This window comes from Pan paniscus, chromosome 11 (genome assembly GCF_029289425.2).
Source record: "Pan paniscus chromosome 11, NHGRI_mPanPan1-v2.0_pri, whole genome shotgun sequence".
Lineage (NCBI taxonomy): Eukaryota > Metazoa > Chordata > Mammalia > Primates > Hominidae > Pan > Pan paniscus.
The window spans coordinates 121,300,001-121,326,676 of NC_073260.2; the positions used below are offsets into that span (position 1 = coordinate 121,300,001).

Sequence of the window (26,676 nt, forward strand, 5' to 3'; positions counted from 1 at the left end):
CTTAAGTATGAATAAAAACTTAATAAATTATACCTAAGACAGTTGAAGCCCATTATTTGACTGCAAGGAATTTCCTGTGATTTAACTGCCAGGAATTCTAGCAAGCTTTCATAGAAATAGAAGCCTTCAAGGGACATTCTTTATAAAAAACCTGAGTTACATAAGTAAGGCCCAGTACTTTCTGTGGTCTCCTCATGAAACAGATTCTATAAAGATTAGCAAGCCATAAAAACCTCTGCATTCTCAGGATAGTGGTACTTGAGTTTGGAAACAGATAAAATATGGAGACATTTCAGAAATGATATAAGAATCTCAGTAGTATTAATAAATTGAATTTGATTCTTATTTCTTAGGAAACAAGAATGTGAAAGAACCAAAGAAGTACTGAAACTTCCTTTAATTTGTTGTGTTTTTTTAATGATACAAGTTTAGGATTATAGACAGTTGCTCTTAAAATGATGTCTTGCTAACTGATTGCAGTGTTACTGTTGCCAATTGCATGGGCCTCTCTTATAGGGCAGGAGGAGTCTTCCGTGGTCTCTCTGAAGGAATCTGTCCACTGACAACATTGATAAGCCTTAGCTGAAACCAGTTACCCTATTGTGCAGAAATATTTAGACAGGAAAGAAGGAGTTTCTTTAAATGGGTGTGGACATAAACTAATTTAAGAATATTTGTTGAAAACAGTGGGAAAAGAACTTCTTAAAAATATATTTTATGGCTTAAAAAAATTTTCAATTTCAAAATTCAAATGATTCTACTGAATACAGTAAAAATTATATAAAGAGACCGCCAGTCTCTTGTAAAAATACAAATGACATGTGAAAGGTTTAAAGTATAAAATAGAAGATATTTCAAAATATTCACGTTGTTTGAATACTTGAAGGTTTATTAAATGCATCCATGTGTGCTTATCTTTCATAATGTAAATTTGTTTTATATGTTCTTATAGTGAAGAAATGCAAGTCTATGCAGTGATTATTTTGTTAATTAAATATAACTTTTGGAGCTCAATTGTACATTTTTCTCATGAATTTGGAATTATAGTCATTGTAGGGATAAGAATGATTATTGTTTTTATATAGCTCACAATTTCTTGAGCTCCTTTATACAAGGTGTCACTTGAAGGTTTGATAGGGTGGTAGAGGAAATCTCCATTTATCTATAAATCCAATTCCCAGCAATACCCCTGTATGGAACATAGCCGTGAGTCAGAAAATAAATGTAAACAGCTTCTGATTGGAAAGCAGATGTCATAGAGCCTGCAGTTTCAGTTAGTTGAAAAGATAAAGCCATTCTCAAGCCATTTTACCTAAAATAAAGGAGATTAGAGCCCACTTGATTCACAGGCAATCATGAACTATGACAGCTGCCAAGAAGAAATACAAGTAGACAGGGTCTTCTGTTTAAAATTATTCAGTACAACCATTTGTGGACACTCCGTGGACCTAGGCACTCCAGTAAATATTTCAAATATCACTCTAATGACTAAAATCTAGCCTAACACAATATAACAACTGCTTTGCATATTGATGGCATTATGGGTAATCAAGGAGAGGTAAAATACCATGGTTAAGGAGGCAGGAGAATGTGTAACAGTTTTTTTAAAAAAAACTTCTATTGAAAATACTTCATATGAAAATAATTTTTTTGCACTAAAATGAAGTAATCTTCAGTTTTTGACGAAATGCACTCATAGACTAATTTGTTTACCCTAATTTAGATAATAAGTAAGTTAGATTATTATAGAGCAAAAAGGACATCAGTAATTTCCACCTCTTCAAACTAAGTAACAGTATTTGCTGCAGTTTATTTTTAATAATGAAAAGAAGTACACAGAGAGTATTGGCATGTATATTTTAGATATTTTTCCAAATTCCAGTAGTAAAAGCCAAATGCTTTTGTTAATATGCTTGGCTGTGTGTGATCCCAGTAGCCATTCTCAAAATATTAAATGTCATTTATCATTTCTTCAACAAACACTTATCAATTGTTATTTGCATACACAATCTGTCAATCACATCTAAAAGACATAACACAGAATCATAGAATGTTAGAGAAGGAAGGAAGAAATCACCTAGTCCAACTTATCCTGTTGATGAGAAAACCGAAGTCCATAAAGGTTAAATAACTTATCCACAGTCATATAGCAACCAGGTTAAGAACTCTTGTCTTTATTCTCATGAGAATTCCACCCTCAAAGAGGTAAGATAACCCAAACAGAAATACACATGTAATAAAATTTTTGCATATGAAATAAAGGGAGAAATCACATTTTAATGAGTATGTTTCAAGTAACTGAGGAAATGTGCCACCTCCTGCCTCTTTGCATGGTCTCTTCACAGCAATTGGATTCTGTGAAAGAATAAACCTTTCTTTCACAGGATGTGAAGTAAGAATGTCACTTAAGAAGAGAGAAGAAGAGGTCATTTGGAAAGATGGTACAGCAAGCCTACTTTTGTTTTGGCTGTAGATAGATGTAAAAGCATGCACGTTCTTTTAGAAGTGAGAGAGGAAATTTAAGAACTTTTATCATTAGATGGCCTTTCTTAATATAGGGTTCATAGACTAGTTAAACGAACCCTATATTTAGAATTGGAAAATGGGGAATTGAGTACAGGCTACATAGGCACTTCTGCAGAGTGTATGACTTAACTTCACTGAGCCTCAGTTTCTTCATCTGCAAAATAGAAATTCATAATAGACTATCTCACAGATTGTTTTGAAGTTCTAGTGGAATAACGTATCTGAAAATTTTTTTAATAACTGGAAGTGTTCAAGTGTTAGATAATTATTATTGGGATCATTATTATATGATGAGCACTACAGAAAAATATCTTTCTTATGGGATATTTAGTGTTTTGGAGGAGAATGAAGCCTGGCAATTGGTCAGATTGGGCTTCCATTTCTCTATACCTCTAGGCTAGTGGTTTCTAACTTTGATTGATGTTAATAGTTTATCATTCCTTTCCTAGACATTAATTCCCTGGTGATGTAATGATAATCTTTTCCATTGAAGAGAGGAGAAACATAAATAATCACAACTCAATAACTACCAAACTATAGTAATTTATGTAGTTTGTTAATAATAACAGTCACCACTTATGCTCCTGAGTAGTATTTGTGGAACATTTAAAACATTTTTCAGTAAACACATTACATGCAAGATCTCATTGGCAATTATATTGTTACTTACTGATAAGGAAACTGAGGACCACTTAATTTTGCTGTATTCAAGAAGCTCACTAATTTATTTCTTCCTAGATAGAACCTCAGTTGCCTTTTTTGTTGTTGTTATTGTTTGTCTCTTGGCATCAGATGGAGCCAGATTGTCATTCTTTAAATAAAGAAGGTGGGAAAGGGTAAGAGATAAAAGAAGTGTCATGCATACTTGTAGCAAGAATATATCAGTTCTATATAGCTAACCATAAACCACCTATACTTAGAGGACTCAATGAAGAAATTCATGAGATCAGAGAATCATGTCTGCCTCTTTCAGCACTGCATCCTCAGCACCTGGGAGAGCTCTAAGCACATTGTCGGTGCTGTCTAAATATTTGTTAAATGAATGAATGACCCACAACTCTGATTTTCGCCAGCAGCTTCAACCTCCTCCTTTACCTGCTGCAATTAACATATAGCCCATTTCAATTTAATTTTTTCCACCTCTTCTTGCCCGATTATAGATGTAAAGCTAACGAAGAGACAAATACTCAGAGAGCCACCAACAAGAATGGAAGAGATGGAATACCTATCATTAACCAGCAGGGTTGATGTTAAAAGTCATTTGCATATATTATCAATATATTCAATGTAACATCAAAATTAGCTACTATTCTAAAAGAATGGAACTCTTCATATTTACTATTTTCTTCTGATCCATTAGTGTTTATATCACTTGGTTCATTTCAGACATGAAGTCATCTAAAGACTTTCTGGGACAGTTTTTTCCAAAGAGATTACAAGATTCCAGTAGAAAATTCTAGCCTTCTGCCCTTGTTCTGAGCTCAGTATTTCAATTTATTCATGCAAATAAAATGATTGTGTAATTTCTGGAATTACAAAACATAATGATGTCTCCTTTTGCCTATACAGTTTATATTTTGTGTTTGCATGTGCATTTTTCAGCCACTTTGAAAGGATTTTCCAAATGTTTCATTTAATCTGTAGAAAATCCTTCCACCTAGTGCTGTTAGTTGAATGTAATGGTAAATATATACCATTCTTTGCCTTCCATTGGACTGTTTTAGTACCCATGTGTGTGGGATTGACAGAATATTACTTATACAGTAGAGTTACAACTGTCCAAGTCCTAAATAGCAGCTGTGACTAACCCCATGGAGGAAGATTCCTAATTATTTTCTAAGTTTTCTGTGTTAGTGACAGGTTTTATGCATACAGTTAGCTATTAAAGCATTAGAGTTTCTTTTATTTCTTAATCATTAACAACTTTAGCACTGATTGCCCATTGAGTTGCAAGCTGTTAAAATTATCATTTGCCTCTTACTAATTTTGAAACCAAGTGCTGTTTCATTATTTGATAAAGCACAGGTCTTTCTCAGAGCACACTCAGTGAAAGAGTACTAAGAGTTTACTCTGAGAAAACCAAATCTAAAAATAATTAATTCGTAAAGTAAATGGAAGTAAAGGGAGGAAAATACTCTTAAATATTAAAAAGTTCAGTATTTTTAAAGGATTCAACAGGAAGGTTTTTGTTTGACTTTTTTTTTCAATGGAAATCTTACCTGTTTTTTAAAATTTATTATTCTCCTGATATGGTAGATTTGATAAAGTTTATGGTGATTATTTTATGAAGAGTATAGAGAATCAGAAAATCTACAAGTCATGTTTCAATGCTATAATGTCAGTTGAAATTCAACCAAGGTTAACATAATGTAGAATTACTATGTAAGCCAATAGAATATAAAAGACATCTTGGAAAAATTATATTTATACCCAGCATTTTAAAAACCATGTGCCTATAGTGGCCTACCCATAATACAGTATGTGCTCAATAAATATTTGTTAAATTGATTTGATATATATACAAAATCAGTTGATGATATGATAAAATCAAGCATGTTACCTTAAACATTTATTCATTCAAATATATTTATTGTACATTCCAAACATAGTTTATTGAGAAAAGTTAAAAATTAATGACTTATTTTGTTTAAAATGATGTTTTTCTAATATTAATTGATGTATTTCTACAACATTGGGCTGAAGGAATCTATTTGGGACCAACAGGCTCCTGTGGATTAAGCTGTACTACCTACTTAAGAAATACCTCAGAAACTTGTTAGAATAACCAGTTCCTAAGCTCCATTCTCAAATATTTTGGGAGTGGATCTAGGGTGAGCCTAGGCACCTGAATTTTTTGAAAAACTACCTAGATATTGATATGCACTTAGATTTCAAAACCAGTGATATATAATCTACAACCCCTGTTTCCAAGAAGAATCAGTTGCTACCGGTATTTGTTTAGCCTATTTTTAATGTGATTGTTCTTGACTTCCTGTTAAACTCCCTCCTTCTTTGGGAAGACACAAACTTCAGAGGTGAGGGTAGGGGTAGGATATTTTCCTTAGTTAGGGTACCTTGAAAATGAGGATCTAGGCTTTCTCAGTCCAGTATTTCTGATTTCTGGGGATTTTTTCTAAGTTCCAATCCATTGCCAGACAATACATTGTCGATATACCATGACATGATTCATTACTTAAAGCAAGAAAAGCAAAAGTTATCACTACCTGGAAGCTCTCTCATACTTACAGGCCCACATTAGCCCTCTTGTACATGAGCTCTATTCCATATTAGCTTCTTGATGTCATTCTTTATGGCACAAACCCATCCTAAACTTTGTCCCTAGACCTTTTCCCAGGAGGCATAGCATATGCTTCTGGCTTGCAGAGGTCCTGTAGCCAAGCAACCAAGAATGAACGCACATAGTGTGTCTTTGCTTAATCTTTGTCCATCTTTCAATCCACTATTCACCTTGCTACCCTTACTCTTGTGGTTAGAATGAAAAAACACTCATTTCCAAGTTCTGATATATTTTCTGTGTTTTTCTTTATTTCTACTATGTATTATAAAATCTTTTCCTAAGTGCTGACCTGCATAGTTTCTCCAGAATTTACCAACTTACCTCCTTCTTTCCCCTAAAAGTTGATCTTGATGCATTTTTCATCTCCCACATAATATAGTTTATCTCTAATTAGTGTTTCCCACTCAGTATCATTAAGTATAATCATATGTTAATTATAATGCATCATGATTTTGATTCCTTATTAAAAATATAATCTCTCCTTTCATTAGGAACTTTCATTTGCAATACTAACAGCTGTCTCCATCTTCCTAAGGAAGCAGACAATTTTGCTTGTAGGCTATAGTATTCCTAAGCATTGTGTGCAGTTAGATTGTGATGTAACATCTGTCTTTTGAAAACTTACAGTCTAAGTGGAATATAAGTCATTTTCTTTTATGGTTAAATTCCATTTGCCCTTGATATTTGTGCCTATTAAGCACCTGTAGTATGTTAAATGCTTTGTAGGACAAAGAAATGTGACAAAGCATAACTGGGCAAAGTCTTGTAATAACTTTGCAATCCTGTATTAAAAATTAATGTAATTGAAGTCTATTGGAGTTATTTTCATTTTTTCCTCCTCCAGGGTAAATATTAATAACTCAAATTCCTTTAACCACTTTTATTTAAGCTCTGTGAATCCCAAACTCCATTAACTTAAATGAAGAAACATGGTTAAACAATTTTAGGCTATTTTATTAATGAGATACAATTCCATAGCTGAAAAGGGGAAGCTAAAATCAGTTGAAACTTGGAATGAATCAATAAGGAAAAGAAACTTTCCTGAACAAAATAAGGTTAAAATCATTCAAGTCCGCTACAACAGAATGGTTAGCAACTGCTCTGCCGTACATGTACACAAAGTGCTTGCCTCATGAAGTTTCTTTGCTTCTCAAAGATGATTCTTTAAGGAGGAAAAAAAATCAGAAAAACATTAAATTTTTAATAAACAAGGCATCTAGCACATCACAACACTAACTCTTCTGTTATATTTGGATATGGCCCCAGTTGAAAAGTACCTCCCAGAAGGTTTTTCCATTAAGTAAAAGATTAGATCTGAGTTCTTTTCTCTCATTAGAAAACAGCAATCAATTTTTTTGTAATGAGGAGTCATCACTAAAATTATGTTCATGAGGATGAAGAGTGCTGTACTGATTTCCAATCTCTTCCCCCTCTGACTCTATTTTTTGTTTTTCATAGTTGTTTGTAAGATACTGTCACATAAGAAATAAATGTAAATGTCATTATGAGAGATTTGGCAATTATTTGGAAAATTTCATTTATCTGAGTTGCAATTGATAACATCCAAGATTGATTCATTTCCTAAGGCAAGCTGAGCATTAGTTTGTATGATGTTCTACCAGGTTCAGTGACTTCATATTTGTTGTCAGCATGCAGGCATCTTTGAGTATGTCCTGTTCACATATTAGGGGCATTGTTATTCACAGTAACTTCATATTAATGATGCAGTTGAATTTTAGTGTCAATGTAGGGGTCAAGTGTCTGGATGGTGAGAATACTAGTTTGTTTGTAAATATAATTAGAAATAGGGAAAAAAAAGAATGGGAGGCCAGACAGCATAATGTGAATGTTATCTCTAGATAGTATGTTTATTGTAGATTTTAATTTTTTCTTACGCTTTTCTGTTATTTCCAAATTTATAAAATGAAGAAAAATAAGTGGAATCAGAGAAAAAGAAGAAATTACAGTTGCTGCTTCCTTCTTCTGCTTTGCTTATCCGAGGATACTTGGCCAGGCTTTTTCTTGTTTTTTGTTTTTATATGATATTTCTTTTTCAAGACATCTTCCTTCTTCCCCATGCCACCGAAGCACATTTTTTCCTATCTTAGCTGTATGGAAAATACATAAGTTTGTATGACTAGGACCTGAAGGATACATAAGGATACATAACTTTAACTGACTTTGATTCTTTATTTTAATTTGATAAACTCTGTTTGTAGATTGATTCTTGCATATATTTTGCTACAAAATGATGCTTATGGCCTTTGTATTTGAGGATGTTGATAAGTGTCATGGAGATAAATGTGTTGAGATGCACGAAAGGTTCTAGGAGATATGAAAAACAATATGATAGGATTTGTAGGCTGATCATGTTTTAGAGATATTAACTAATTGAAAGCCATTCATCAACATTTCTCAGGCCTGAGCTCCTAGATCATTGTTCAGATTAAAGTTCCAATATATCCATTGACCATTAAAAGTTACTTTCAAGCTGTGTATTAAAACTTAATCATGGACATCTTTGCTCCTGCTGTCCAAAGAAATACCTTATGATTGTTTCATTCTTAGGTAAATTTCTGGATTTCCAAAAATGGGTCCCCTTCATGCATCCCTTCTCCCCTTTTTTCTTTTCACAATTGAAAAAAATATTGCATTCTAACTTTATGAGACTATCAAGGAAAAAAAATCCTACAACTATCATGAGACGTTAAAGAAGATAGAATAAAACTGAATGCTTTGGGAGTTTCGGGTAGTACAAAAAAGCAAGGAATAATTTGGTTTATTTGTTTTTTTCCATCTAATATTTTTAGGTACAAGCCTATGCAGAAAGTGGATGGGGTTGCAGATGGTTTCACAGGAAGTGGTCAACAGACAGGCACATCTGTTGAGCAAACTGTAATTGCCCAAAGCCAACATCATCAACAGTTTTTAGGTATGTTAAGGTGTAATGCGTATTAGTTGCTACTAGGATTTTGAAAAGTTAGTCTTTTCTCCAAGTGCAATGTCTATTATAGATGTCAATGACATAGAAAGATTTTTTTTGGTGCCAAAATTATGCACATCATATGTATAACAGTCCTAGTTCATGTCTGCCTTTCGTGTTTATTAGAGCTTATTTTTAAAAATCTCGAGCTATATAGGACTTTTATGCGTATGAATTAAAGACTCATTGCTATGAAATTGTTTTCCAGAATTTGTATTATTCGGCTTTTGTGATCAAAATTATGCTGTTTACTTTCAGTAGTAACTTCAAGTGCCAAAAAGAATTCTCATTTCCTATGTATAAAGTTATATACGCACAGGCTCAGATTAGAAAAAAATTTTTTATAAACTTTTTTAAAGTAATTTATTCATTTAAATTAATCACAGTACTTTCTATTTTTGTAATTTATAGATGGAATACATGTTTCTTGTTATTGAAAGAGTTAGGAAGAAAAACTTGCATATTTTGCATATTTTTGCCATAGCCAAAGGGGCAAAAAAGTGGCATTTTAATTTGACAACTCTTCTAGAGATGAACATGCATATTTTCCATATAACAGGTCAAGATAAGTAGAAGGTATCAGAGAGTGACTGTGTGTATGTGTCTGTGTGTGTGTATATGTGTCTATGTGCACTTTCTGACAAAGACAACTAAAATAGACTCTCAGGTTGGAATCATTACTGAAGTTGAAAACATGGCAGCGTTTCTCAGACTGAAGTCCTAGGGTTATATTCTTGTGGACCTTTGGTCATTCAACAAGAATTTTATTTTGTGATTTCACTTCGATTATCATCTTAAAAACTAAGCATATTCTGGATTACCTAGAAAACTAGAACTAAATACTGTTCTGCAATTTTAGTTTCCATATTTGTACCTGGATTTATGGTAAGACAGGCACCAAAATGTCTTACATTAATTGTCCAGAGCTAATAAGAAAAGAACACAGAGAGACTTACTATGTAAATTACGCCTCCCTCACAAGGGAAGCCTAGATCATGTCCCTGTATTCTGTGTGAAGGAAAGTTTCACAATCATTTGTACATAGAAGAGTAATAGGAGAAGCAGCCACCACAAAGCACATGTTGGTATAGATCTGTCAGACCCAAAAGATCCTGTGCTGCGGCAGTCAATACTGATCCTTGTTGCAAGAGATAACTTAGTTACAGGACAAGAGCATCATCCATCACATCAAATTAATGTTGTTAAGTTGTATGTTATTTTTGTAGTTTTCTTTGTATCTGCTTTGTAGCTCTTTTGGTTTATGATTCTATAATAGTTAAGAACATAATGAGTTTAAAATTCGTTTTTTTATGTAATTAAACAACATAATAAAAATATCTAAAATAGGTACTAGCAAGCTGGAGATATTTTTCTTTTAATAGGGGCCTTGTGTTGAGAGACACTGTGATATGCAGTATACTATTTGCAGTATAATTGTAGTGCAAATGTTGTTTCTAGAAAATTCTTAAGAATGTTCCCTTTAGTTTTATATTTTGTGCTGATGATGTTGCTTAGTTTTACTTGTAAAATGTCAATATAAAATGTCCTTGCTCTCTGGACCCCTGACCTTTAAAATTTGTTTTTCTTTTTGGTCTTCTTAAATTTTCCCTCATTAATCTGTAATTGGCACCATCCACAATAGCTTTTTTCTGTTCTGTTGTCACGGTAACAGATGCATCTCGAGCACTTCCAGAGTTTGGAGAAGTTGAAATCTCTTCTCTGCCAGATGGTACTACCTTTGAGGATATCAAGTCACTGCAGAGTCTTTATAGAGAGCACTGTGAGGTAAGTCTTTTCAAATGTAGTATGAACACATGCTAGGTTTTGCCAGACAACTTGCTAATATAAAATAATCAAGCTTATTCCTAAAGGACAGGTGAACTTAGCACTAATTCTTTTGAGCGTATCTTTTAGCAGTAACAAATTCATTTTTCTTCTTTCTGATCTCAGAGTGGAGAGATGAGGAATGCAGAAAAGTGAGAATAAGTTTTATTCTCTATTTCTTAAGCCTATCCTAATATGAATCCTTTGACGTAGCAATTCCACTTCTAGGTATTTGTCCTACAAAAATATTTATATCTGGGTGACGAGAAGTGTACAAGGGCATTTGTTGCATTATTATTTTTAATGCAAAAGATTGGTTATAATTTCTTTATCTAGTAGGGAGCTGCATAAATAAAATATGGTATTAATATAATCTTTAGAGTAGAATACTATACAGCCATCAAAAGAATAGGCAACTCTATACACATACCAAAATGGATCACTTCGAGATTTAAAGTTAAAAGAAAAAGCAAATGCAAAAAATTATGTATACATATTTTCACTTGAGTGAAAAATAACATGTGTGTTTATGTATGTGTATATATGTATGTTTCTTCCGTTTCCTTCATATATATATCCATATATATGGATATCCATATCTATATATGGATATATATATATCCAGAAGGAGAAAGAACAAGAAAATGTTAACAGTGGTTGCCTTTGTGAAGGAAACTGGGTGACTGGGAGTTAGAGGGGAGAGACTCAACTTTTCAACAGACCTGTTTTATCTTTTGAATTTTATATCATAAGTGTATATTTCTATTAAAATAATTTCTGGAAATGTTTAATAAAGCACCTTAGGTGTTCTTTCCAGGGATCACTGAGGCTCCAGTTTTGTTTGTTTCACTTTTGTGGTTAATTAGGGTTCCTTTTGGTGTTTTCTAGCCCTACTCCTACTCTCGTTCTGAGTATCCCACATCAGAATTTGCTTCATTGTCTGGGAGGTGAGCTCTCTGCATGCCAGCACATTAATGTACCACAGCTCACCTGGCAAAAAGGGGATAATGGATTGTAGTAAGAGTTTTCTTGAGCGCTTCTTTTGAAAGAAGAGTCTATTTAGAATTTAAGTAGCTTTATTCCAGGGATATTTGTGATCTACTTAGGAGTAAAAGATAATCCTTTGGATTTCCTGGGCAGTCCTCCTGACTGCTGACAATGCAGTATGCAGTAAGAGGTTCTTAGCTCATAGCATTAATAGACATTTTCCCCCACACCAGAAATAAGAATTGCTAGTGCAAATCTGAGTGCTTGTCAAGGGTACTAGATTATTAACCACCAAGGGCAGGTTCTCTCCTTATTAACACAACATGTGCCAGAAGTGTTCTTCAACGTGTCCTACCAGTTCCCAACATTTCTTGGAATGATGAAAGCTCTTAATATTCATTTTCCTTTGACTACTATGCTTTTACCCATAATAGAGAATTTCTGGATTTTCCTTATGTATATAGAGAAAATTATTTCTTTCTACATTTATCATCTTATTCAATAAAGATTTGTGTAAAGATTCTCTAAACAATTTCTCATTCCCATGTGTTCAAGTGAACCTTACTTTAAGCAAACCAGCCTATATGGATTTTTTTTTTTTTTTTTTTTTTTTTTTGAGACAGAGTCTCACTCTGTCACCCAGGCTGGAGTGCAGTAGTGCGATCTCGGCTCACTGCAACCACCGCCTCCTGGGTTCCAGCGATTCTCCTGCCTCAGCCTCCCCAGTAGCTGGAATTACAGGCATGCACCACCACGCCCCACTAACTTTTTGTATTTTCAGTAAAGATGGGGTTTCACTGTGTTGGCCAGGCTGGTTTTGAACGCCTGACCTCAAGTGATCCACCCGCTTCAGCCTCCCAAAGTGCTGGGATTACAGGCATGAGCCACTGTGCCCACCCTATAATGGATTTTTTTAAAATTTCTCCTATTTATTAAAAATGTAAGTTGGAGCATAATTATTTACATTGCTACAAAACATACAGTAAGATTATTCTAAGTGACAGACTCCCCTGAATAAGGTTGAAATAGTCTTTGAATTATAAGATTTTTATTAACATACCATTTTCAAAAATATACTTTTTATGAAGAAATAGGGACATATATTATAATCTGTGTGGAAAATGGCAGTCCACAGAATGATCCCCATTTATTTCAGAATTACCAGTGTTCCTACCATCTCTCTCATAGGGCTGAGCTGCATATATAAAAAAGAAAAATTCTAATTATTTTTTCCTGTTAATAAATATTCATTTTGAGTAAATATGAAAAACTTTTGAAATCCAGCTGCCTGAACCTCATATTTAGTCCTATAGTCATTTGCCCTAAGCCAGTAGAATATGGATTATTTTAATTTATATTTGCCTATATATTTTAGTCTGAACATATTTGAAAGTAGGTGGACAAATGATAAAATGTTTTATTCATGTGTAAAACTGCCTCAAATGAAGCTGATATGAATGTCTTTTTTGAAAGAGTTATTTGAGATTATTTAATTTGAAGAGATACTGAATTTAAGATACACTGAAATTCTTTACTTGCCTAATTATATTTCACGTTTCCTACAGTACATATTTTTAAAGAAAGATTAATATACCTACTTTGCCTGTTATTGGGAATTCTCACAATTTGTTTATCAAAGATATTTTTGTATCACTAGTTTGTTATGTAAGGAACAAGTGTAACTTTTTATACAAGTTGCTGAAACATTTTTTTATCTTAATGTAGGTTAAAAGAAGTGTTCTTACAGCAATCTCATATAGAACTATATAAGGTATTATGCATAAGGTATTAATAGTTGCTTCACACTTTTAGAGATGTCTCTTCGAATGTGCCTAAGCTACAATTGAGAAAGCAGTTACAAAAATTTGCTGCTGGAGAAGATTTTGATCTTTGCTGGGATGAGGGACATCTACATGCCCTTTATTTTCAGAGCTTGCATTTTGCATTTTTATTGTTACTGAGGACTGTCTAAATTAATTTGTCTCCCTATCTTCATTTTCAATATTTAAGTACTTGCAACATTTTATACTTTTAGAATATATTTCATACCAGTTATTGTGTGTAGCATACATTGGGCCAGCTCTATACAGGTGGCCCAAACTCAACAAATATGAAGTTATGGTTTGTTGTTTTTGCCTACAATACTCTTATAGACACTCTAGATTGTCCCCTGATTTCTTTTATCTTCCACGAATTTTATAGATCTTTGTGGGGCTGTTTTACCTTTGCCTCAAAGGTGATGACATCAATCACATTATACTTACTACTTCTGTCTTTTACTGCCCAAAATAATCACAAAATCATGTGTTCTTGGCACAAACAGGTTATTCTTTAGTTTTATGCCTGCTTTTACCTGAAGGCTTATTTACAAACTAATTGCAATGACAGGGTAAAATTAAATATCATCATTGACAGTTAACAGGGAAAGTGGTAGATTTAAGCACCATAAAAAAAAGTCTTTGATGCATCTGGGAAATAGTTCTAGGAGATAAAAAAGGAGAAAGAGGAGGTGAGGCCCCCGAGATTTGAAAAGTAGATAGACTTAAGGTTGTTCCGTAAAGGAGGTATGCAGAGATAGGATTGGATTCTCTTTAATGTTGAATGCTATGCCCAGAGAGGCATTATTCACTGAAGGCCTGCTGACTCCATGGTTTCTGCCCCAGCCTCTGTTTGGCTGGGAACACAGTGGAACCTGTGGTCAGCTGCCTTAGACAAAGCTAATTCAGCCCTAACTCCATCTGCCACACAAAAGCAACTCCACACCCTTCACTTCCACCTGCTGTGATGGCCAGTGGTTACCTAGCCCAAAGAGGACTGCTGGTAATTGAATCTATGTTTTGTACCCTTCCAGGTCTTAGAATAGGTAGGGTGACAGTAACTATAGAGGCAGAAAGAAGCAGTAGGTAAAGGAAAGAAAGAAAGAGAGAGAGAGAGAGAAAGAGAGAGAGAGAGAGAGAAAGAAGGGAGGGAGGGAGGGAAGGAAGGAAGGAAGGGGAAGGGAAGGGAAGGAAGGAAAGAAAGGGGGAAGGAAGGAAGGAAGGGAGGGAGGGAAGGAAAGAAGAGAGGAAGGAAAGCAAAAATGAAAAATGGAAGAAAAAAGAGGTAGAAGTGAGGGTGGCATGAATACATTATGAAAAGAATGTTATCCTGCTTAATCTTCCAAGAATTTTCCCCTCTTTATCTTCTTCCTAGCTAGTTTCTTTTTTTTTTTTTCTTCCACTTCCTTTGGTAAAATTTAGTGTAGTTTCACCATGTTAGCTTATGACCCCAAGGGAGAACTTGACCATATAAAATCTTGTCATGTTAGACTGTCCTCACACAGTCCCATAAATAATATTGTAAGGTAATACTGGTACCATTTTGTTTTTTAGGCAATATTGGACGTTGTTGTGAATCTTCAATTTAGCCTGATAGAAAAATTGTGGCAAACATTCTGGCGCTATTCTCCCTCTACTCCAACTGATGGCACTACCATTACCGAATCGAGGTCAGAATCAACATCTTTTCCAATTCATTTTCATGGCTGAGTAGATGTCACAACTAATAAATTAGAGATATGTATACCAGTTGTGAACCTTACCTGATTACATTAATTGAATAGATTGATGTTTTGGCCATCCTAGGAATAAACCATGAACTGCTCTCTTGAGGTTTCAGTGTGTGTATATAGCTCCCATTTGTATTGATTTGGGGGACTGTGGTAGTTATTTCATCCTCATGGAATTACTATCATATCTGCCTTTCATACCGTCAGAAAATACAAATGTGCATAGACAGCTCTGGGGGAGTGTTTTATGTATCTGTCTATCTCTCTCGGTATATATAGCCAGCTGTATGGCACCAGTGCAATGGTGGTATAGTTCTAACCTCAGTAATATTTGGTAAACTTAAACTATTTTTAAAGTCCATTTTCTTTTTTATCCTCATTTGCCATCTATTCATTTGCTACATTTATTCACACCAGCAATCTGAGTGAAATAGAAAGTCGACTTCCGAAAGCAAAGCTGATAACTCTGTGCAAACATGAGTCTATCCTGAAATGGATGTGTAACTGTGACCATGGGATGTACCAGGCTTTGGTGGAGATTCTCATCCCCGACGTCCTTAGACCTATTCCTAGTAAGTTAAATGCAGACGAGTACGGATGCTTTTGTTCTCATACATTCCACCCAGGAAGTTTTGAGAAGTGACATTGCAATCTAGAATGATTCTAATTTCATTTAGATTTGCCAGATAGAAAACATGCAACACAGAATATTGCGTGAAAGCAGCCTAGAGCAAAACTGTAGTAAAAGGGAAAAGATGATCTATTTTTCAGTCTTTCTTTTCTGTTCTTTTTCTCTTTTTCTTTCTTTCTCCTTTTCTTTCTTTCTTTCTTTCTTTCTTTCCTTCTTTTCCTTCTTTCTCTTTCTTTCTTTCTTTTTTTTTGATAGAAAAGCCAACCTGTAGATGTAACAGCCCCAGTAAACTACTTGTAAGAACACTAGCAGGCCAGGCAACCATATAAAAATTATTCTACCCAAGGACACAGTCTCCTTCATAAAGCCAGAAATTATGGAAATCTGTAATTGCTAGGCCAACCTCCTTCACGGTTGCTTTTGATTTGAAGTGAATCTATCTTGATTTCCACTGAAGTTGAATTCCATTATAAAAGCATTTACTTTGTCACCTACATCATGTTAGGAACTACAAATGCGGTTTCCATTAGCAGTAATGGTTAACTGGCATTTTGAGAGAAAAATCTTTGTAACTACACAAGCATTGTAATCCCACTATGAAGAAAATGGGAATTACATAGATAGGTTAGATTACCTTTTTAAGTGATGGTGCTTTTTAAACTACTTTGTAGCAAACAAAGCTATTTTCTCAAGTATCGATATAAACGCTACCACAGATACTGTTAGAGGCAGCTGAAACTATTTTATGCCTATATCTATATGAGTACACAGTAGTGACCTTAACTTTTTAAGAAATGAGACAGTTTCTACTCTACATTGACATCAATAAAGTAAAAGCAAGCATATAGCTTGTGAAGTTGGCTACTGTGTACTTCAAGTATACTATTCACAGATGATTTGTGTTAAATTATTCTAGAAAATATGAAAATAGGAATTTAGTAGAACAGAAGGGGAAGATATTAACATTTGTATGCTTATACTTTCCTTTTTTCTAAATAACAAAGACAACAGTAGAAGGTATGAGATCTTTAATATGTTCCCGGCCACCTTAAAATGTATGCTTAAACATATTTCCATATAATATTAATGAACACACGTAAATTTATATAGGAATAAGTAAAAAAAAAAATTAGCTGACATTATCTCACAATTTTGTAAATTGTTAATATATTCTACTCTACCTACAGCAAGTTTCCTGGCTAAAGGTTGATTAAAAGTGATGTTTTAGAAAGTTTCACTAGCTAAATTCTCTACTGATTTATGTTCCAGAATCGGATTTTCCTTGTTTTTCTCTTGCTCTCTGTGCTCTGAGTGATAATCTCTAGAGATGTTTATAAGAAGTTGCATAGGGTAGCTCATTAGCCTATGACATCTTACTACCAACATAAAATTTTTCTCATGAGATAAAAGAAGGGATGTCAGCAAGTACTTTCTTTTTTGAGGCAAATCAACAACATCAGTATTCATTAAACAGTTCTAAAATCTTTTGCTTCTATAACAGCACCATAAGACTTTAACTTGTGAGTTTAACAGTTCTCTATTTTAAATCTTGTATCAATTTTAGTTTAATTCAAGCCCATAATTTTAAGTACACAATACACTGGCCTTTGTCTTTTGCAAATTTTGATTTGAAAACCAGTTTATTCTGTCAAATAGCTTGTCTCTACATTAAGCAGACACCCGAATAGTTTTGTAGTCTCTCTAAAATTATAAGATGCATTGATATACCACCCTGCCAAGAAAATTTGGAAATTTAATTCCCATTCTACAATGAGGTGTAGCAAAGTAAAGCTTAAAATACAATTTAGATAGCTATCTTCTGCTTGTATGCATTTTAGTATTAATCTTGAGCAGGTTGAGACAAGTCAGCTTTGGAATAGAGTTTAAATTCCAAACCATCCATTCATGAGGCTTTGAAAGTTGTCAGAGTCAATCTGCACAATTTTGTACATACATGAATCCCTATAGAGAGAGCAAACTTAATTTTATTTTTAAAAATTGTATTTTCCTGGCTACTAGCACTTCACTCTACCATTTTCTGTCCAGATGGGATTTCTTTTTTTAGCTAAAAAAAGTCTGCACATCACACTAATTTAATGTCAGCTTGAAGCTACTATATTCTAAAATACATTTATCTGAAAATGAAAAAAACATTAATTGTATGAGCACTCAATGGGTAACACTTAAATGTACAAGTATAACCAGAGGTGGCCCAGAATATCATTTAGTAGAAAAAGTAAAAATTCACAATTATTTAAAATGCAAAATATATCTTTTCTCACCTAATTGCCCTTGCATTAAATTTATCTAGATAAAACAAGGCCCGTAATAAATATTTTTAAAGTAATATTTATAGATTTGGGGGTTATTTTTCAGATTAAATAATTATTGTACACTAATTGTAGGAAAAATGGAAAATGCAGATTGCCAAAATGAACCTTGAACAAAATTTTACTGTTTCAAAATTAATTTTTTTTCACTCTTTTTCATTTCCATTCATGCCTGCCCTCCATGGTTCTAGCACATAATACAACAGAAAAATATTTTTCTTTCCTTTTTCTTTTTTTGACTAACGTGGGAAGCTTTGAAGGTTTCAAAAGATTAGTTCTCAAGAAATTTCCAATTCAGTGTTTCCAGAAGATGATCCTCGTGGTTAAGGATCTGCACTGCTTGAGTGTTTTTCCTAACCAAAATTTAGCCCATTCCAATCTCGTCTCTCCAGTTTTGAACAGTTAAACAAATCTCTTAAAAACACATTTAGTTGTCTTTATTATTGGAATGGGAAAATTTATATTGTTTGCAAATAACTTGAGTAAGCGAAATTATTTATAAAACCTGGTTTTAACAGAAGCATAGAGAATCATGTCAGACTCATTTGAGCACAGAAAGAAAAACCAAGGAATTTAAGCCCATCAGTAATATTAATATTCTTGGGGACCTCGGCCCAAAATGTAACTGTGTTTCTTATAGTAGCATATTTTGATACCTACCCCATTATAGAGAACCTACAAAGGTTACTTTTATGTTGTGGGTGCTTCAGGCACTTATCTATGAAATGTCTCTAATTTTCCTCTACATTACTATGGAGCCTTGGGCGCAGAGGAAGTAAAATACTATTAACTGGATTACTTGTTGAACAAGGAAAGTATTCTGTCTCCTACTATACAGCAATCTCAGTAAGCAGATTTTTTTCTTATAAAATAGTCATAGTCATCACTGATAACTGAAGATGCTTCTCATTATTTTATGACCACCATAAAATCTTCTGTCATGGGACCTATCCCTATTTCAGGTTTTAACAGATATGTCAAGGATACAGAATGAGCTATTTTAGGAGTATCTTAAGAATACAGGTTTCCGTAACAGCAATTTTATCATACTGATCTTTTACCTCTATCTGCCAAATGAAATGGAAAATAATTGCCCAAAAATTTCAATTCAGACAATTTTAATTTTTACCTTTTCAACAAGGATGAGAGAGAATTACTCTAATTCACAGATTCTAAGTAAATAGATGCATAGAGAAACAGAGCAAGCTTTGCATTATTTTTCTTTTTAATAAAAGAAATGAAAATAGATTAAGAGCTTGAATGAACAAGATGAAGAATTTTAAAGAAAATACATAGCCTTTAGCACAAAACTGTTAATGAAAGGAGTGTTTTTTTCCAAGCAAGAAAATTCTTTAAGTATATTCACAACTGGTATATGTTGCTGTAAGCAAAAATGTTTGAATCCTTTTTATTTTCCCAAAAAAGCGTCATAAGTATCTGGGAACAAAATAACTTTAAAAGAAAAAGTCCAAAATATAATTCTTGGATGCTTTAAAAAGTTAGGAATAATGTTAAATAAAGTTTCATCAATGAGGACAATATGAGTTCTGTACTGTATCAGATATTGTGTACGAGCATTTTCTTTTATTCTAGCACAAACATTAATATTCTTTCATACTTTTTTTATCCTGCTTTTATTCTTTAATGTTTAGGTGCCTTGACCCAAGCCATTCGAAATTTTGCAAAAAGCCTTGAAGGTTGGCTTTCCAATGCCATGAACAATATTCCACAGAGAATGATACAAACCAAGGTATACTTTATGTCCTTGCTTTTTCTTTTGTGTTTAGGAAATTATTCTGAACTGTGAACTTTACATCTATCCTATCAAATGGTATTATGTAAAATGTTGAGGTTATAACATACATCATCTTTTAAAACTGATTTTTATATTTGTATTTTATAACCATGTAGTAAAGAACTTGCACTAGAGATGTTTGACAATGTTCCTTTCAAAGAGAATAGGGAAGCATTTTAAGTGTGGTGCATTTATAAGCTCTTTCTAAACAATATAGTAGATATATATATTCTAAATTATATTTGTGAGAAAGATATAAACTATAAATGTTTAATTTCAAATATTAAAATAATAGCCTAGAATGTTCAAATAGTTTTCATTTGAAGGACTTTTCTATTTCTAAAATTTCCTGCTATACTTATCGTATCCTGAAAAGTTCATAGAAATTAATATTGTTTTGCTTTTTCAGGATGTTTTGGTGTTTTTCTAAACACTGGAGAATGCTTTTGTGAATAAAGTGAACAATTAACTCGTAATTAATCAATATATCTCAGGAATGTGGATTATTTAGCTAGAGATACAAATTTTAGTCTCTACTTTGTCTCCTACTAGCCATGTTGCTTTCAGGTAATCTGTGAACATATCCTCACAGCAAGATTGGACTAATTCTAAATTTTATTTAAATTTTGGTAACAGAAATCACATTTGTGACTTCTTGTCAATGACTGTATTTACTGTCAGACTCCAGCAATATACTTTGCCTTTGAATCTGGGGGCAGAGTTGAGCATTTGAAGTTATTTTAGCTGATAAACCTCTGTGGGAACATAAGTAGCCTCCAGTTCGTTTGCTTGGGCTTAAAGTTTGCAGTAAAACTTTCTCTCTCTAAAACATATAGAAGGCAACATTTCATTGATGTGCCCATATTAGATTGTTCCTCTAGAACTGTGCTTTCACAGTAGGGCCAGCCTCGTGTGGCTATTTAAATTAGAATTTTAAATTAAGTGAAATGAAAAAATTAGCTCCTTAGTCACACTCGCTACATTTTGAGTGCTCAGTAGCCTCCTCTGGCTGCTGGCTGCCATGTTAGGCAGCATATATGTAGAGCATGTCCATCATTGCAGAGAGTTCTCTTTGGCAGTGCTGTTGTATACCACATTGAGGTGTGCAAAAAAGAAGGTGGCCTTTGATTATGATCAAGGAATCCTTTTCAACTTTCAGTCAGTCACATTTGTAACAATACCTCAAACAGCTAAAAGCGCTTCCCTTCCCAGTGTTGTCAAAGTGAATGTGGTAACAATCCAGTTGCAACATTGGCCATCTCATTGACCTCCAGAGTTTGGTTGACTGATTCACCACAATAGAGGGTACCGTCTGTTCTTCTGGTTTCACTGATATGCATTCTTTTTTCCTCTCCACATTCAATTAACAGAGACAATTTACCCTGACAGAGGAAACAGCATTCCAACTACTGTGGCTTTTGGAATCAAAATGCCCAGGTCAATTCCCATCAGTAATGAAGTTTCCTTGCAACCTTGAGCAAGCTACTTATCTTCTTTAAATCTTAATATGTGTCTAATAAGATAGTTATGAGACTTGAATAAGATAATATATGTAAGGCACTTAACCCAGAGCCTGGCACATAGTATATACTGGATTAATGTAAACCACAAAAATGGAATAAGATTCTTTTTGGAGGACGTATGAGCTTCCCCCCAAGTTCCAAATAGTCCTCAAACATCTCATGTCAAGATAGAGCATTCTGTTCCCTGTGAACACCCTCTACCACTCCCAGTTGATCATTCAACTGCTCGTACCTTATATACCCATATAGTGATTGAGTGCAATACTATACATTCCTGTAGATATGTCTATTTTTAAAATATATTTTAAAAAGATTAAAATCATTAGATCTATATTGTGCACATAACAAATTTCCATGAGATTATGAGATTTAGATTTTATGTAGACATTTTGCATTATCTTTGCTGTCTTTCAAAATAAACTGCTTCATTCAGGGTCTGAACAGGAAACAAATCGTGCATCCAGAGGTGGGGATAAACAGAGAGTTTAAGAAGAGTTTATTTCCAAAGGTATGAACAAAGTTGAAAAAAACAAAGAGGAATAGTAAAGCATCCCAGGGCTAGCAATAGTGGGAATTCTAACCATCCCTAGGAGTGAAGGGGTGAGAGGTGAAAGTTATGGCATTAGGAAATCCATTCTTTCCCTCAGGACTGTGGTAACATTAGAAAAGGAAAGCAGGTTCCGCTCTAACAGGCAGCAAGCAGAGGTTGTAGTGAATAAGTACCCTGGTAACCGCTCTTTCTTCCCATCCTTCCGTCTCCTGCCAGTGCCTGTTATTGGTCAAACCCAGGTGGAAGCCAGAGAACAAGAGGGGAGGTTAATGTGGTCCATTCAGATCAATCTTCCTGGGCACAGAACAAGATGAAGAAAAATGGAAAGTAGATTTTGAGAGGCAAATAGACATTTCCCGCATAGCCCTTTTAAAGAAACTCTAGTTCTGAAAAAAGGTTATTCTAGTTGGTTGCCTCTGATAATCTCGCCTCAAAATTACTCGTTTCTATAAAGTAAAGGTAGTAAGTATAAATCTGGATGGTAGTGCTCTCACATGCATTTTTAAATACAATGTAAAGAGTAGGAATGTCCAGATCTCTTTTTATTTGAAAAGGCAAACTGCACATCCCTACTTTTAAAATTTGCCTTGTTTCTACTTGACTGTCCAAAGAACAGTACAAAAAGAAATGAAAACCAACATTTTTCCTGCTTCCCTACTCAAAGTCATTTCTTACTGTGGATGAGTAGTCACTTGCAAGACTGGTTTAATTAATGCTACACTCAGATGTCAAAGAATGTGGGAGTTTGTTTTAGTCTTGACCTCAACCTACTCAAAAGGAAAATAATACTTGGTTTAGAGATTTAAATGCTGTAATTTACAAGTAAACTCTCTCACCAAATGAATTTTAAATAAGTGTCAGAGGCAAGCATTTAAAATTTGTCAAGGGAAAAAAGATTTGAAAATTGCAGTGGTTTCTTTTACCGGAGAAAACAGAATCCCAACTTAATTGGATTGCTTTACAGGTTGCCGCTGTAAGTGCCTTTGCCCAGACTCTGCGAAGATACACGTCGCTTAATCACCTGGCCCAGGCAGCTCGTGCAGTGCTTCAGAACACTTCCCAAATCAACCAGATGCTTAATGACCTCAACCGTGTTGACTTTGCCAATGTCCAGGTATTCTATTTCCTTGCAAAGCATGTCTCTTAAGGAAAGATACCCAATTTGTTCTTCTTAATTAGGATCATCAAATTTCTTTTCAAAGTCTCATCTATATATGGCAGCATCTATATTCACAGTGTTCTGAAAGAGAGGAGTTTGACCCAGATACAGCTATAGTGCTCCCATGTTTGTGGTTAAAGTAAGCTCACATTTACAGTCCTAAAAGACAATGTAATACATCACCAGCATTTGCTGAATAGTTAGTAGAGTAATAAAGGTCACAGTCATTGAAGTTAGACAGGCAAGAAATTAAGCTGTCTCATATACTAGCTGTGGGATCTTGGGCAAGTTACTTAACTACTTTAGGCTTCACTTTCCCCACCTTATAACACCTGTCTTAGATTATTGTTTATATATTTAATAATTTGTACCATGACATGCAGAGATATTTCTATTTTGTTGCCCCTCCTTGAAAGAACTAAGAACAATTCTATTTCAGAGTTTACTATAGCTGCCTAGTAAATATTTATTCACTTGAAGAGAATTATATGCAATAAGTTCAACTATTGTGGTAGTTCAAATGAAAAAATATTTTTTAACCTTGTGATCACATTACCCACTTGTACTTTAAAGTACACTTTAAAAGCTAAGTTAGAAACATTATTATAGAGTTTCAATATCAATAAATACTTTATTTCTGATTCTAAAGTAATGAATCTAAATGTTACCAAATAAAAACAATATCATTGCCCACCAAAAGCATAAGCAACAAGAGGAAAAATACATAAACTGTACGTAATCAAAATTTAAAACTTTGGGGTTTCAAAAGAGACCATCAAGAATGTGAAATGGCAAACCACAGAATGTGAGAAGATTTTTGCAAATCATATATCTGATAAAGGACTTGTTTATAGAATATATAAACATTGTGAAAACATTGTGAAAACACTGGAACCTCATACACTGCTGGTCAGAATATAAAATGCTGTAGCCACTTTGGAAAACAGTGTGGCAGTTTGTCAAAAAGATAAACATGTAGTTACCGTATGACTCAGCAGTTCAACTCCTTGTTGTATACCCAAGAGAAATGAAATCATGTCCACACAAAACTTATACATAGAGGTTCATAGCAGCACTATTTATATCAGCCACATAAAAGCAGAAACAACCCAAATGTCCGTCAACTGATTAATAGATAAACAAAATGTGATCTATCCATACAATGGAATATTATTGGGCAATAAAAAGAAATGAAGTTCTGATTCATTCTGCAGTATAGATGAACCTTGGAAACATGATGCTAAGTGAAAGAAGCCAGGTACAAAGGATCACACGTGGCATGATTCCATTCGTATGAAATTCCAGAATAGATACCTCTATACAGACAGAAGGTAGATTGGTAGTTACCTAGGGCTGGGGGATTGAGAAGACTGGGAGGTAACAAATAAGAGTCATGGGGTTTATTTTTAGGAAAATTAAAAAGGTCTAAAATTGATTGTGGTCAGTGATGAACAACTTTGTGAATATCCTAAAAGAAACCTTTGAACGGTATTCTTTAGATGAATGAATTGTATAATACGTGAATTACATTTCAGTAAAGCTGTTAAAAAACATTACTGTTGTTTTAAAAATAAGCTAATTAGTAATTATTTTATTTTCTAGAAATTTTAATTTCTACTTCTTGCCTAGTTTTGTCATTTAAAATATACCAAAAAGTAACATTTGGGCTTGATCCATTTTAGAGTACGATAAAAATTAGTTGTTCATTGTGACTTTCATGGACTGGGTTCAAACTTCTGAGATATATATATAGAGAGAGATCTATATCTATCTAATATTTTATATTAGATATTTATATCTATTTATATCTAATTTAAAACTATATATATGAAGTTTTAAAAAATATCATCTATCCGTCTAGAAAAACACATACACACATACAAGTACATAATCTTTACAAGAACAAAGTTTCTCAGCTTTACAAAACCATTTACTTTACATATTTCTGTGGGATCTATTAACTGAATAAGCAAGAGTATTAAAAGTTAATATTGCCTTAAAATCTATACTGTAATATTTATTTCAAATCTTTTTTCAGAAAAGATATGTTTAAAAGTCTCTTAAGAAGAGTTGAAGAAGTAAGGCAGCTTCTAGTTTCAGAAAGTAATTTAAACTCAGTAACAGAAAACATTTTAAAGAATTATTTATAATAATATCCAAAAAAGTTTTTCAGTGTTCTGTTAGCATTATTATATGTATAAATACATATATATATATTTGTGTATCTGCATTCCAATGAAGTATTTCTACAAATGAGTTCTTCCCTGGTTATAAGCATTTTTGCATATTAATGATCAGTGATATGTCTACTGTACGACTTATCCTCTACCTGCCAACTATAAGAATACCCTTTCTTTTCCTCTATTTTTGACTATCATGTTTTTCTGGGTCCACCATGATAGCCATTACTCCTGAAACCCATATGATTCGGCATCTGCCCTCCAAAACCTTCTTCCTTTCTTCAGAGTACCATGACACAGTAGCGAGCCCTTCATTTCCCCCTACATTTTACTTTTCACAGCTCTGTACATATTAATGAGTAATCTCTTTCTCAAGGTAGCACTTTTCCTCTTTAACACCCTTATTTCTTTCCTTTTCCTTTCCTAGTTTTGCCAGATTTTCCCAGAGTCCCTTGCCTCCCATTTTACCTTTATCCCCATCTCCAGTTCATTTGGAAGTCGTCCCAGCTTCTATAACATGAACCTCAATAATCTGACAGTATAAGAATGATGCTCTTGTAATAAGGAGACTTCTATTTAAAACAATGAAATTACATGTGTGTCAATATTATAATACACTTAAGAGCTTGAAAGTGCTAAAAAGTTCCTTTCAGGATATCCATATGTCACTTTTCACTACTTCATTCTCCTCTAATTAAATTTCCTTTTCTTTATGCATTTAAGATAATTTTTCTATTGCAGTATAACTGGTTTCCTGTTTCATTTAATTGATAGTATTACAATGGCATAATTCTCTAATTTTTTGCGTAAATGGTGGTTTTTGAGATCTACATTATGGGCTAAATAGCTTTCGGTGGGCTGACCTGATAACTTACCTATTGCATATAGTTGTGTTTCTGTATTTAAAAGGCATTCTGATTTTGAAGTTCCTGACTACTTTTCATTTTGGATATTTTTTTTTCTAATTTAAGAACATCTCTAAGTGTCCTTAGCTTTTTCAATTATAGACTTGAAATATCTACATTCGTTTCACAAGGGAATATTTACAATGTGCTCTATTGTTAGTATATTTTCACTTTAGAGAGTAGTAAAATGAAGTATAATATAAAGTAGTTTGAAAAGCCAGAATAATGTGCTGTGGTTTTATTTCTCTAAGTTAGGTTTTAGATTATCATCTTTTCTTGGCAAAAACTAGCTGCCAAGTAAATAGTGAGTTTGAATTTATGGTAAGAAATGAAATTAAATTCCTTCATGGATACTAGTAAGTTTCTCCTTCCAATTATCAACGTGCAAACAAACAAAAAAAACCTATCCTGCTAATTTCAGCTTTATTTGTAATACTA

At 33.6% G+C, this 26,676-nt stretch overlaps 1 protein-coding gene across 12 annotated transcripts in view; it reads left to right on the top strand.

The window, feature by feature from the left end:
- RFX3 (regulatory factor X3) overlaps positions 1 to 26,676 on the top strand; it is a 308,074-nt gene that overhangs the window by 240,576 nt on the left and 40,822 nt on the right. For all 12 annotated transcript variants that reach the window (XM_063594035.1, XM_008976997.4, XM_055092194.2 and 9 more), the window contains 6 exons: positions 8,635 to 8,756; positions 10,480 to 10,592; positions 14,990 to 15,105; positions 15,583 to 15,737; positions 19,779 to 19,876; positions 22,959 to 23,108. In XM_063594035.1, the coding sequence (XP_063450105.1) occupies positions 8,635 to 8,756; positions 10,480 to 10,592; positions 14,990 to 15,105; positions 15,583 to 15,737; positions 19,779 to 19,876; positions 22,959 to 23,108 (754 nt within the window). The remainder of the gene's footprint in view (positions 1 to 8,634; positions 8,757 to 10,479; positions 10,593 to 14,989; positions 15,106 to 15,582; positions 15,738 to 19,778; positions 19,877 to 22,958; positions 23,109 to 26,676) is intronic.